The sequence below is a fragment of the Nematostella vectensis genome, chromosome 9 (assembly GCF_932526225.1).
Source record: "Nematostella vectensis chromosome 9, jaNemVect1.1, whole genome shotgun sequence".
Lineage (NCBI taxonomy): Eukaryota > Metazoa > Cnidaria > Anthozoa > Actiniaria > Edwardsiidae > Nematostella > Nematostella vectensis.
Window position 1 is genome coordinate 12,962,253 of NC_064042.1, and position 10,837 is coordinate 12,973,089.

The window sequence follows — 10,837 nt, forward strand, 5'->3', positions numbered from 1 at the left end:
AACATTAAAATCCTGCAAATATAAAAAATATGCAATCAAATATTGTCAATAACCATCTGACGCCTTTTTTTTATTCTGTGAAAATAACAAAACATAACAACAATTCAACTAGTTTCACATTTCACTCATCACTGAGTGCCCAAGCCATGATTATGAAGTACTGATTTTGTTTCTAAAATGTAAAAAAAAAAACACTGGCAAGATGAGTGTTTTATTTAAATTGGTATCCCTGTGGCGTGCCTGCTTGGTCTCCCTGTGGCGTGCCTGCTTGGTCTCCCTGTGGCGTGCCTGCTTGGTCTCCCTGTGGCGTGCCTGCTTGGTATCCCTGTGGCGTGCCTGCTTGGTATCCCTGTGGCGTGCCTGCTTGGTATCCCTGTGGCGTGCCACGTAGGCTTGCCACTTGAACCATCACCTACAACCGGTTCCGGCGTTTGTTCGAATGTTGTGTGACTGGTTCCATTTCTAGTTTTAGAAAATTGTTTGATCAGAACAATGGGGTATTAATCCTCCTAGAATTGGTTAGAAATTGTGGCATACAATTCCGCTGAACAAGACCCGAACGATAGCTCCCGACGCCATCTTGTTTTAAAACTAAAAGAAAGAAGAGTTACTGGATTCGCTAGCCGTCCTTGACCTGAATTCGGAAGATGGCCAGTTGTTTGGGCTACAGTGCGGCTGTCACTGTCCTCTTCGCTATTTTAGCGGCCTATTATTACAAGAAAGCCACGGAACGCCATGTTATGTCGGTTTTGGATGGAATGCTTGCGCTGGAGAAGAGGTCCCGGGCAAGATTACAACAAGGACCACGTCCAAGGATAGCCATCGGTTTTGAGGCAACAGTTGACCTCTCGCTGAATGCCTTAGAGCTCTTGAAAGCTATTGGAATTGCCCCGCCGGCCAGGATGTACCCCCACGATGCCATAGAAAATGAGACAGCACTGGCAGAGACCTTTGCTTATTTTTATGCTCACAGTGTGGCATCTTCTAGATATGTTGCCAACAAAGAATTGTTTCGGAAGCTCTCAAACCTGGCCCGAAAGCTGGAAAGCACAAGGGCGATCATTGGTGGTACTGCTGTTGCTTTTGCGATAAGGTTTGCAAAGGAGCAATGTGATACTGTGGTGGCTGGTCGAATGACAAAAGCTACCGTTGAAGATCTGCTACCTGGAAACATCACCATTATTGGCAGCCAGGTACCAGAAGATGATATTCACCTCTTGCTGGAATTTCCTGGTGATGAACCCTGGGGTGAATTTACCTCACAGAGAGCGAATCGCATGGTACTGCACAGCGATGAGCATAACCCTTACTTCACTGCTCTTGAAGACCTCAAAACCAACACAGAACAGGTTAAACCAAATGTAGTTGTGATCGGTGGACTACATATGATGGACAACTTCCCTTATAAGGGCAATCAAAGAATAGAGCGCTTTACAGAGCTTTCAAACTACCTTGGCTCGCTTGAAAAAGAAACCAAGATCCATTTTGAGATGGGAGTTTTCCATGAGTTTGAGTTGTTTTCAAATCTATTAGAGTATGTTTTTCCCTATTCTGACTCAATAGGCATGAATGAACAGGATCTCCCAAATCTCCTAAGTATGCTGAAATTCAACAACATCACAAAAGTTTCTACTCAGAAGCCGAGAGTTGCTGTAGTCCTTGACCAAATGGGCCAAGTCTACACCTTGTTACGCTCAAAAGAGCTACACCCCAATCAGCGTCATGTCACTAGAATTCACCTCCATACTTTGGCATTTCAAGCTATGCTCACAACAAAAGGAACCTGGGAAAATGCCAAGAGTGCAACAGCAAAAGCCTCGCTGACAGCCACCCGACATGTGTGTGGCTCTAGATATATCGAGACCCATAAATCCAAGGTTTTGATGGATGACTCGTTCTCTCTAAGTGTGACTCAGAATAGTAATCGGGTGCCATTCAATGCAGAGAATCCTGTGTCCTGTTGGGAGGAGAAAGATTACGAGTTCTGCGTGGCACCGGTTTTAGTGTGCACTGAGATCAAACAAACTGCTGGTGGAGGAGACAATATCTCAGCTGGGGGTCTTTCCGTACAGTCTTAGGTTTTCTTAGATGAAATGCATTAAGCCTGAATGGGAATCTTTGATAAGGGGAAGGGGTGTATGTATAATTTTCAGATCTTTTGTATTTGCACTGCAGTGTGAGTATATATATTCAATATTTGGGCTGTAGCCCTGGGGTGGAGCACGTCACCCACATAATGTTTATATGCCCCCTATACTTTCTAGTCTGTAGCATTTCTGTGGAGATTCAGCAGAGATGGAACAATCAATGTTTTGTCCACACAGAAAATGGAGGAACCAAAAATTGAGACGAGGGAGAGACTGCCCATCTGGATCTTTGGTCTTTCTGTGCTGAAACTCCACAGAAACACTTGCTTCACGTACTTTTTTCTGTTTCTGTATCATGCCCAACCCCAATATTTTGAGGCCTGCTTCAGCTGTTATTTACAGCAGTCTCAGACATAGTGTTATTGGGTTTTTTAGTGAACTTTGAAAAAAAACTCCTTACCCTTTAGATGGTATACAGTAAAATGGGCAAAGATAACTGCATCTTTCGCCCCAAAAACTCTATAACGACTGCATTTTTTTTAAACACATTCATAGACTTACTGCTAATTTGAAAGAGTTGGCAGGTATTATATATAGATTCATCATTCATTACAAAACTATTTGCAGCAGTCAATAATTTGGATCTTATAGGAAATAACCATTGTGAATGGTAAGGTACCATCTGTATCATTTACAATTGATTATTTTTATTTTTCCTTTGAATAACACTATTGAGCATGTTTTTGGGAATGGTGAAACTGGCAGGGGCGGATCCAGGAGCTCCAAAAAAGAGGGTTCGAAGTAAGGGTTTCAAGAAAGGGGGGCCAGATTCAATGTTCTTTTAGTATTTCCTTATATTACTTGTTATTTTTAGGGTAAATATCTGAAAATACCGGCCCACCCCTAAATCTGCCTCTGGCTAGATTCACTAGAAAGTGAAATGCTACCCTCTTAGGATAAATATTATAGTTTATTATTATTATCACTTTTGAGTTTTCTTTGATGCAGAAATAATGTTTATTTTTGCGGTCATTTTCCTATCATCTACAGTGTTTATAATATCCTCAAATCCTCCATTTTCCAATGCGTTGGTATAATCATCCATATGCCAAGAACTTGCGTACTTGAAATATCCTTCATCAGTGACTTTTTGCAAGCGTTCAGGGGCTAGTGTTGTTACCATGACACCCCCAGGCTTTAATACTCGATTAAGTTCTCTTATTGCCAGTGGAATATCAGGCCAGAAATAATAACAATTAGTGTGAAATATGCCATCAAAGAAGTTTTTCCCATAAGGAAGGTTGATTACGTCAGCTTGTACAATTTCCAGTTTTCCTGACTTGATTTCTGTGGCAAATGCTTGATTGGTCAACGATAACTGAAATTAAATTTTAAAAATGGTTAAGTAATAATTAAATAAAAAGTGAAATAGTTTGATGGTTTCTACACCTCCCCAGCTTTACCCTTTTTGTATAGAATTGTTAGGCCCTAGCCTGGAATGCAGGCCTTTACCCAATGTTTTCATGGTGAAAAAACCAGCCTCGAGTGTTTCGTAGCCTCCATCTTGGATTTATAGTGTAAATGAATTTTTTTTTCCCAGAACATAGGTGTTAAAGAAGGCCAATCACAACATCATTTTATGCTCCCACTCAATGGGGAGACCTACAAAGCATGCATTTTTATCACCCAATTTTAGTGAGTAACCAAGATATATTCAATCAAATATCAGCAATAGAATTATATCAGACTTCATTTGTAGATTGTCATGTTGAAGTTTCCTTGCAGGAGAAGCTGATTGATATTCTTAGAGCCCCAAGATATATAGTAAATAAATGGAACTAACTACCATATGTGGCTTGAAGCTTACCACAATACTAGAAATGTCCACACCATACACTTTCCCGCTCCCTTCCTTCACCCTTCTTAGAGCAGCTGCAAGACCAACCCCAGGGCCAAAACCAACTTCTAGGATTCTGTGGTTGGGCTGAATACCAAGTGTTTCCACTGCCTGGTGCTCCAGTATTTCATTGTGGGTTTTTAGTTTATTCTAAATAGAGCAGAATAGAGAAAATGTCAACTTTATCTACAGTATAACAATTTAAAGACTTATTCTTGATAGCTGGAAAGCCTGTGGATAAATATGTGCTTAAACATGAACATGCACTATAAAAGGGATGTGTAGTAGGCAAGCTGTTATTTGTCATTTGACTTCACTAAGTGCAGAGTAACGTAGAAGGAAGCCAGAAAGCTATAATGAGTTCAAAATTGGCTAAAACACACCATTAAAGTAATAACACTCTATTAACTAGCCTTTCGTTTAATCAAAACAAAAAATAAGAGAGGGCTACATAAGTTTTGAGGTGATGGATTTTGCAAATTTGTTGTTTGTTGTGCACGCACCTAAATGACAAAATTTTAAATTAGCGCAGTTTTTGAAATTTGTTTTTGAACTGAAATGGTGAGCGCTGTTTGATTTGTTAAGGAGGCTCGTTAGTAATTCTTTATCACATTTTTTTCATTTTACAAATTATAAAATTGACATCTAGTAGTCTCAAATATCATCCGATTTCATTCATGTTTTCATATAATAATATTTAATCATCTGTTTTTGATGGGTTACTGTTTTATTTTATTTATCGGTAACCGATTTAAAGTTATTTAACATATGAACAGACCAGTAGTTTATGAACTTTCCAACATATTTCCAAAAAAAAAAACAGATCCTTTATCTTTTAATTTGTGGAGAGACATGACTGATTAGGCATGATGGGGATCGTAGTGGTAATTCTAAACTAACCGTGTAATTTTTTTTTGTCTGCATACTCCATTTTCTACCTTTGCTTCGGGCAACATTGTTGTGGACCTGGGAGACATTTGCATGTGTATAGAGACATTTCTCTATTGTTATTTGGCAAACTGGTAACACAATCTTGAAATAAGTTTGCTACATAACAATAGAGCGCCCTGTTATTCCCTTGTGAAATGTCTCTGCACGTGCAAATGTCTCCAAAATCCACAACATGAATTATTAGAGAAACTGTTTCTAATTCTAGCAGTTTTAGAGGCCCTCACTCAATAAAGTCTAGTTGTAAATGACTACTTCGAGTGAGCTTGCGAAAAAGAGGGCAGAGTACATACATAAGAACATTCACTACCATACTATAATAACTTTATTTACAGAGGGTGGCACTTAATAGTGTAATACACTAGTAAACTTGTGGCCCTCAAAACTCATACATACAAATAATACAATATAAAATCTATATATATATATATATATAAAATCTCTATTTACAATACAAATTATAAAAATACTATTCCCACCCAGACCAAAAGGAGAAAAAAAAAAAAAAAAAAAAAAAAGATTAAATAAAGAAAATAAAATATGAGTTAATTCGAAATATTAAAATGATTTAAAAGTAATTGTTCATTAAGATATTTATGACGGAGAGCGTTCTTAAAAGAGCTTATATTAGGCAGTTTCTTTATGCTGGCTTCTAAATTGTTCCATTTATGGATGGCATTTACTGTAAACGTTTTCCCACCTTCGGTTTTTCTAGTATACTTTGGAGTTATAAAATTCAGTCCTGAGAAACGAGTATTTCTATTATGAAGTGTATTGTTCAGCTTAAGAGTTTCAATTAGATATTCGGGCACCATCAGTTGTAGCCTTTTAAAGAGAATAGAACACATTGAGATGTGATTGTCCAGATAGAAAGGCAGCCATTGAAGTCTATTAAACAACGGTACTGAGGGTGCTCTGGGTTCAGCGTTGAGTATTAGACGTGCAGCTCTTTTTTGTAGAGTTAGAAATCTTGACAAACAATCCTTAGTTGATGCTGTTTGCCAAACAGTCCCAGCATAGCTAAACAAAGGTTTGATCATGGCATTATAGAAATTTGTTCTTTGTTTGAGGGGTAGACAACCTTTGATCTTATTTAGTACGCCGATTCTTCCTGCAATTTTCTTGTATGTCCTTTCAGCGTGATCCGAAAAGGTCAATTTACTGTCCACATCCAGTCCAAGGAGTCTTACTGATTCCACTGATTCAAGGGTGTTTCCATTAGATGTCGAAATGGATAATTTACTGTGTGGTGCTTTCTCTCCAAGGCGTTTACCAGTCACAAGTAGTGATTTTGACTTCGTCTCATTTATTGGAAGTTTGTTGCAATTGGTCCATACTTCCACATCCCTCATCACTGAATTAAGAGTGTTCTCTAAATTGGAAGTATTATTGACATCGGTTGAAAACGAGATAGTAGTATCATCCGCATAAAGATCTATCTTCACTTTAGGTGAACTAATATGAAAAGGAAGATCGTTGATGAATAAAACAAAAAGCAAAGGGCCAAGAATGCTTCCTTGAGGAACTCCATGTTGTATAACAGAAAGATCTGAGTCCACGCCGTCAATAGAAACAAATTGTCGCCTTCCCCGTAGATAGGATTCAAACCATGACGTAGTGTTCTTGTCTAAACCATAGGCTTTCAGCTTTGACATCAAGATAATATGGTCAACCATGTCAAAAGCCTTTCGATAATCAATAAGGAGCATACCACTTACACAGTTCTTATCCAATTGAAAGAGGAGATTATCTACTACTTTAATTAATGCTGTCTCAGTTCCATGATGCCTGCGGAACCCAGATTGACTTGCATATAATAATTTGTTTTCGACAAGATAATCATAAAAATGATTGTGAACATGTCTCTCAACAAGCTTAGACAGGATGGGCAAGACGGATATAGGGCGGTAGTTACTCTTGTCCATATGATCACCAGATTTATATAAAGGGGTAACTTTGGCCGTTTTCCATCGTTTTGGAAACTCGGAACTTTCGATAGAGTAGTTCATCAGCTTTGAAATTGAGGGTGCAATAATAGGTGCCGCCAGCTTAAGAATCTTTGCACTGAATTTATCGATACCCATAGCTTTCCTTAAGTTCAAAGTTTGAAGACAATTAATTGTAAAACCAATAGGGATTCGCGGTATCGAGAAAACAGTTTCAGGGTCCTTTCTGGAAAGTACAAAGTGCTCCAGCTTTGAGATGTCAAACGGTACACTTGGTAGTAGATTTCTCAAGCTATCAGCAATGGATGTAAAATGTACATTAAAATCATTGGCACTCAGATTACAAGTGGAGCGTTTTTCTGTTTTCTCATCAGTACCCATAAGCGATTTGATAATTTTCCAGACTCCTTTAGGATTGGATTTATTTTCTTCAAAACAGCTATTGTAGAATTTATACTTTGCAGATTTAATTGCATTAGACGCTTTATTACGTACTGACCTATAAGAATCCCAGTCATCAGCCAGGGAAGAACGACGAGCTTTCTTTAACAGCGCATCACGTTTTTGAATTAATTGCAATACCTCTTTAGTTATCCAAGGCGTCGGTTTTACTCGTGTCATCATCTAAACTTCGGAATACCTCGCCCGCCACATTTATCAATGTCTCGCTCTTTAGAAATCAAGGTGCAAAGTTCTTTTTTGAACAGTTGTAGAGCAACTACAGAATACACAAAAACTTCACACCATAATTTCTGAAGAACGAGGCATAATGGCAGCAAATTAGGTGGCGGGGTAACAATTACAGAATACCCTAAGGCATTAACACAATTACAGAATACCTCGCCACATTATTCCGTTCCACTATTTTGATTAACTGAATGACATTTTTAGAGACGCAAGTGTTAGTAGAACCCTCTGCTAGCAGGGAATAGTAGAGGGTGACTGTAAGTTATGTGTAGCAGATAGCAGCAAGAAAATTTTAGAGTAATTACCAGTACAATCAATCCACCGAGCCCCTTGGGTTCTTTAAGGTTTTTTGCTACAATATCAACAAGCCACCGTCGTACTGATTGCATGTTTTCGTGGCAAAATTCTTCGTTGAAGTGGTACTCTTTTACCAGGCGTTCCACGTTATCGGTTTTTTAATCCACAGGAAGACCAAAATTAAATTTTAAAAAAAGCTCCATGGGCAGAAATAAAAAAATTTCCACAGCTGTAGCAGACGGTAGGCCTTAAAAAATGAGGGAGGGAGGGTATATGATACGGAAGCATTATGAAAATTTAAAGAAAATATTTGGGGTACTGTCATGCCCCTACTGGTTGTATCCTTTTTTTAAAAAAAAATGGGGGGCATATCATGTCTCCGCACAATACAGCCCCTCCTGATTACATACCCAAAAATTTCAAACATGGTTGTACAAAAAATAAATACTAAAAAAAATAATAAATAATAAATACAAATTCAGGCTTTAAGAGCCACAGCATTCTGGTTCATCGCATGGCTTTAAAGTTCTTAAAACCTTTCCCTTATATCAATCTAGCCAAAACAAAGCATAGACATGATGTCCTGAGACACTCTCCTTAAAGGAAGCACGGGTGGCCGAGTGTGTTAGCGCGTCGGCCTCTCACCGCTGTGGCCAAGGTTCGAATCCTGGCTCAAACTGGGGATTTTTCCGGGTTCCTGCCTTGGTTCGAATTTGTGTCACAAGTGAGTTGAAGTTATTCTCCCGTGTTTCCAGTCTTCTCGGATAAGGACACTAAACCGGAGGTCCCGTCTCTTCAAGCTGCACTACATTAACCTGAACCGAAGGGACGTAAAAGAACCACTGGGGACGCAATAAACCCTCTGGCAGTGACCACCCCCAGTGACATTGCTTACAATGCTTACTAACAATACACTCAAGGGGGTACTTGATTTAGAGCCTAGCTCTGTTGTGCCTTCCGCACCAGTATAACTGGTGAAATAGAATAAGAATAAGAATATCTCCTAATATGCTCATAGCTGTATTTTTGATGAAAAATACAAGCAACCATCAACTTGTGCTGGCTTCAGCACATCGACAAGGGATTAAAAGTGGGGACCGCAAAGCACTGTTGGAAAGCTTGGATACCGCTGACTAGGTGCAGCTGTGTTTGACTTTGACGGGCTGTATAAAACTCAGAATAGGGGGGGAGGTATCTGTTTTCAGTCTGTTTTTTTTGTAAATTCAGCTCCAAAAAAGCCAGGAGTCAATGGGTTAATCCCCCCCCATCTTTTTCAAGTCCCCCCCGGTTCTTGCTGGAACAAGTCTCTCATTGGTTCAATGATCAATGAATTAGCTGGCCTGGTCGCATGAGCTGGTCACGTGAGTGGTACTTCCGAAAATAATACCTTAAAAAACTATACTTCCAAGCCCAAAAATATAAATAACAAATTTATACTAAAGCCCTGGCCAAACAAAATGCAATTGTTGCAAGTACAGTAGCAAACTTGGGCAACTTGTGCTGACTTGTGTTTTTTTGGCCTGGGCATAAGGAAAACCAAAAAAATATCTTGGATCCCTTTGTGCAAATTCCATCCAAGACATTTGGTAATAGGCTAAAACATGCCAATAATGACCCAATTATTAGATCATTTGATGGTCCCTATAAAATTTTACCCAAAGGAAACCAAATTGTGACAAAAACTAGCAACTTATTTAATAGTTCAACTCCACAATTACTCCACAACAACATTTATTCTAATATTTACAAAGCACATTTTTACAAGAATATCTCCTCTGGGAAAGGCCTTAATATTTTATCTTCCTTGAGGCGACATTTTGATAGAGTCTGGTAGAGCTAGCATGAGTTTGGTAGGCCTGATTTAACAAATGGCTCTACTTTTCCAGAGGGGCATAATTAAGAAGTTTCTCAATCAGGTCAACGTGTGACAGCAGCATTCGCCTGCAACAGTATCTTTTTAGTCCCAGGGCATCAAGTGCATCTCTGAAATAATAAAATGCAGAGTTAATTTAAACTCTTGTTATTACAAAACACTCAGAAACATGAATTAGTTTTTTTTAAGAAGAGAGAGTCTATACAGTAAACGCCATGTATAAGAACCTAGAATTTTAAAGATACGGTTGAAGAGATTGAAAATTTTGACAAAACATTCGAGTGATCCTTCACCACCAGGCAGATAAGCTTCTTATAATTTCAGCCTGTAGGTCCTTTCTCTATGTTCTTATATGGACATGTTTACTGTAATCATAATAGGAATTGTTTACAATTCCTTTGTATCCAGTTTTGCAAAACATGTTAATCAATAGTTTTTTTTTCCCAAAATGTTCTAGCCTACAGTAGGCTGAGTATGTAGGAAACATGTCATGTTCTAAAGCATTAGGGCCTAGGCTTCTTTTTAAAAGAGGCAGTCAACAAAGTAGAATCAAAGACAAATTCCTCCAATCTTTAGAAAATTAAAACATAACTCTGTTCAAAGGCGATAAAGAGAATGATTGAAACAGTCTCACAAATAGTTTGGTATGTAATATGTCCTAAAAAGAAATTGACTAAGTGGGTTAGAGCAATGACAGTTTTCGAAAAAACAAAATTGATGGTTACATTATCCTTTTGTTTGTTTCCATCTATCAATGCCCATTAGGTGAGATTTGACTGAATGTTTACATGGTGAGGAAAATATCAAAGGAGGTTTTATTCTGGAAACAGGCATAAGATCAGTGCTGAGGGAGGTGAAGAGTCAAAGATATTTTATGGAAAAAAGGGGGTATGTGCGCACCCCTCTGTGTACGCGCCTGATGGTCTTGCGAAATACCCTTGGCACTATCATACTCTATACCTGAACCACCAGCTACATATTGATAGGCACAGGGATACCAAAATACAATACTTATCACTAGCCACAGGTATTTCACTTAGCACACCATAGCCGCATAGCCACTTTATAACATATTGCCTTGATCTATAATAACACACAAGAA

At 38.6% G+C, this 10,837-nt stretch overlaps 2 protein-coding genes across 2 annotated transcripts; one reads left to right on the forward strand and one right to left on the reverse strand.

Annotated features, from left to right (window-relative positions):
• Positions 1-373: 373 nt before the first annotated feature.
• On the forward strand, positions 374-3,935 carry LOC5506810 (ADP-dependent glucokinase). The gene has a single exon (XM_001627434.3). The coding sequence runs from the start codon at positions 648-650 to the stop codon at positions 2,076-2,078; it is 1,431 nt and encodes a 476-aa protein (XP_001627484.3). The 5' UTR covers positions 374-647; the 3' UTR covers positions 2,079-3,935.
• LOC5506811 (2-phytyl-1,4-naphtoquinone methyltransferase-like) lies at positions 3,039-8,002 on the reverse strand. Its single transcript, XM_032375218.2, has 3 exons — positions 7,871-8,002; positions 3,955-4,134; positions 3,039-3,465 (listed from the first exon to the last, which is right to left on the reverse strand). The coding sequence occupies exons 1-3, from the start codon at positions 7,952-7,954 to the stop codon at positions 3,070-3,072; spliced, it is 660 nt and encodes a 219-aa protein (XP_032231109.2). The 5' UTR covers positions 7,955-8,002; the 3' UTR covers positions 3,039-3,069.
• Positions 8,003-10,837: the final 2,835 nt, after the last annotated feature.